The 2,990-nt window shown below is 58.4% G+C and overlaps 2 protein-coding genes across 2 annotated transcripts in view; both read right to left on the bottom strand.

The window, feature by feature from the left end:
• Position 1: 1 nt before the first annotated feature.
• Positions 2–1,191, bottom strand: LOC108509664 (histone-lysine N-methyltransferase SETD1B-like). Its single transcript, XM_017839203.1, has 2 exons — positions 1,157–1,191; positions 2–730 (listed from the first exon to the last, which is right to left on the bottom strand). The coding sequence occupies exons 1-2, from the start codon at positions 1,187–1,189 to the stop codon at positions 2–4; spliced, it is 762 nt and encodes a 253-aa protein (XP_017694692.1). The 5' UTR covers positions 1,190–1,191.
• A 1,230-nt stretch (positions 1,192–2,421) lies between these two features.
• Positions 2,422–2,990, bottom strand: part of LOC108509663 (keratin, type I cytoskeletal 9-like) — a 22,856-nt gene continuing 22,287 nt past the window's right edge. Inside the window, exon 8 of the mRNA XM_017839202.1 lies at positions 2,422–2,855. Coding sequence (XP_017694691.1) covers positions 2,422–2,855 — 434 coding nt within the window. The remainder of the gene's footprint in view (positions 2,856–2,990) is intronic.

The raw sequence follows: 2,990 nt of genomic DNA, 5'->3' as shown, positions 1-2,990 counted from the left end.
CCTACATGACCTGAGCTTCCTCCTCCTCCAGAGATGGACCCTCTCCTGCCTGAGCTGCCTCCATATCCTGAACCTCCTCCATACCCAGAGCTCCCTCCATACCCTGAGCCTCCTTCTCCCCCACCAATGCCTCCACCACTGCCATAACTGGAACCTCCATGACCTGAGCTTCCTCCTCCTCCAGAGATGGACCCTCTCCTGCCTGAGCTCCCTCCATACCCTGAGCTCCCTCCATATCCAGAGCTCCCTCCATACCCTGAACCACCTTCTCCCCCACAGATGGATCCACCACTGCCATAACTGGATCCTCCATGACCTGAGCTTCCTCCTCCTCCTCCTCCTCCAGAGATGGAACCTCTCCTGCCTGAGCTGCCTCCATATCCTGAACCTCCTCCATACCCAGAGCTCCCTCCATACCCTGAGCCTCCTTCTCCCCCACCAATGCCTCCACCACTGCCATAACTGGAACCTCCATGACCTGAGCTCCCTCCTCCAGAGATGGAGCCTCTTCTACCTGAGCTGCCTCCATATCCGGAGCCTCCTCCATGTCCAGAGCTCCCTCCATACCCTGAGCCTCCTTCTCCCCCACAGATGGATCCACCACTGCCATAACTGGATCCTCCATGACCTGAGCTTCCTCCTCCTCCTCCTCCTCCAGAGATGGAACCTCTCCTGCCTGAGCTGCCTCCATATCCTGAACCTCCTCCATACCCAGAGCTCCCTCCATATCCTGAGCCTCCTTCTCCCCCTGCAATGCCTCCACCACTGCCATAACTGGAACCTCCATGACCTGAGCTTCCTCCTCCTCCAGAGATGGAGCCTCTCCTGCCTGAGCTCCCTCCATATCCAGAGCCTCCTCCATGTCCAGAGCTCCCTCCATACCCTGAACCTCCTCCTCCACAGATGGATCCACCACTGCCATAACTGGATCCACCATGACCTGAGCTTCCTCCTCCTCCAGAGATGGAGCCTCTCCTGCCTGAGCTCCCTCCATACCCTGAGCTCCCTCCATACCCTGAACCTCCCCCATATCCAGAACCTCCTCCATACCCTGAACCACCTTCTCCCCCTCCAATGCACCCACCACTGCCATAACTGGAACCTCCATGACCTGAGCTTCCTCCTCCTCCTCCTCCAGAGATGGAGCCTCTCCTACCTGAGCTCCCTCCATATCCTGAGCTCCCTCCATACCCTGAACCACCTTCTCCACCTCCAATGCACCCACCAGAGCTCAAACCTGAGCTTCCTCCTCCAGAGATGGACCCTCTCCTGCCTGAGCTGCCTCCATATCCTGAACCTCCTCCGTATCCAGAGCTTCCTCCATATCCTGAACCTCCTTCTCCCCCTCCAATGCACCCACCAGAACTCGATCCTATGTGACCTGAGCTTCCTCCTCCAGAGATGGAGCCTCTCCTGCCTGAGCTCCCTCCATATCCTGAGCTCCCTCCATACCCTGAGCTCCCTCCATACCCAGAGCTCCCTCCACACCCTGAGCCTCCTTCTCCCCCTCCAATGCCTCCACCACTGCCATAACTGGAACCTCCATGACCTGAGCTTCCTCCTCCTCCAGAGATGGAGCCTCTCCTGCCTGAGCTGCCTCCATACCCTGAGCTCCCTCCATATCCAGAGCCTCCTCCGTATCCAGAGCTTCCTCCATATCCTGAACCTCCATACCCTGAGCTCCCTCCATACCCTGAACCTCCTTCTCCACCTCCAATGCACCCACCAGAACTTGATCCTATGTGACCTGAGCTTCCTCCTCCAGAGATGGACCCTCTCCTGCCTGAGCTCCCTCCATACCCTGAGCTCCCTCCATACCCTGAGCTCCCTCCATACCCTGAGCTCNTGAGCTTCCTCCTCCTCCAGAGATGGAGCCTCTCCTGCCTGAGCTCCCTCCATACCCTGAACCACCTTCTCCCCCACAGATGGATCCACCACTGCCATAACTGGATCCACCATGACCTGAGCTTCCTCCTCCTCCAGAGATGGAGCCTCTCCTGCCTGAGCTCCCTCCTCCAGAGATGGAACCTCTCCTGCCTGAGCTGCCTCCATACCCAGAGCTCCCTCCATATCCTGAACCTCCTCCATACCCAGAGCTCCCTCCATACCCTGAACCTCCTTCTCCCCCACCAATGCACCCACCAGAGCTTGATCCTCCATGACCTGAGCTTCCTCCTCCAGAGATGGAACCTCTCCTGCCTGAGCTCCCTCCATACCCTGAGCTCCCCCCTCCATACCCTGAACCACCTTCTCCCCCTCCAATGCACCCACCACTGCCATAACTGGATCCACCATGACCTGAGCTTCCTCCTCCTCCTCCTCCTCCAGAGATGGAGCCTCTCCTGCCTGAGCTCCCTCCATATCCAGAGCTCCCTCCATATCCCGAGCCTCCTTCTCCACCTCCAATGCACCCACCAGAGCTCAAACCTGAGCTTCCTCCTCCAGAGATAGAGCCTCTCCTCCCTGAGCTCCCTCCACACCCTGAGCTCCCTCCATACCCTGAGCTCCCTCCATACCCTGAACCACCTTCACCCCCTGCAATGCCTCCACCACTGCCATAACTGGATCCATCATGACCTGAGCTTCCTCCTCCTCCAGAGATGGAGCCTCTCCTACCTGAGCTGCCTCCATATCCTGAGCTCCCTCCATATCCAGAGCCTCCTCCATGTCCAGAGCTTCCTCCATACCCTGAACCTCCTTCTCCCCCACCAATGCACCCACCACTGCCATAACTGGATCCTCCATGGCCTGAGCTTCCTCCTCCTCCAGAGATGGAACCTCTCCTGCCTGAGCTGCCTCCATACCCTGAGCTCCCTCCATACCCTGAACCTCCTTCTCCACCTCCAATGCACCCACTAGAACTCGATCCTATGTGACCTGAGCTTCCTCCTCCAGAGATGGAGCCTCTCCTGCCTGAGCTCCCTCCATACCCTGAGCTCCCTCCATACCCTGAACCTCCATACCCTGAGCTCCCTCCATACCCTGAACCA

The sequence above is a fragment of the Lepidothrix coronata genome, unplaced genomic scaffold, assembly GCF_001604755.1.
Source record: "Lepidothrix coronata isolate B3197 unplaced genomic scaffold, Lepidothrix_coronata-1.0 Scaffold386, whole genome shotgun sequence".
Taxonomy (NCBI): Eukaryota; Metazoa; Chordata; class Aves; order Passeriformes; family Pipridae; genus Lepidothrix; species Lepidothrix coronata.
Note: the sequence above shows the minus strand (reverse complement) of the source record. Positions and strands in the feature narration are given on the sequence as shown.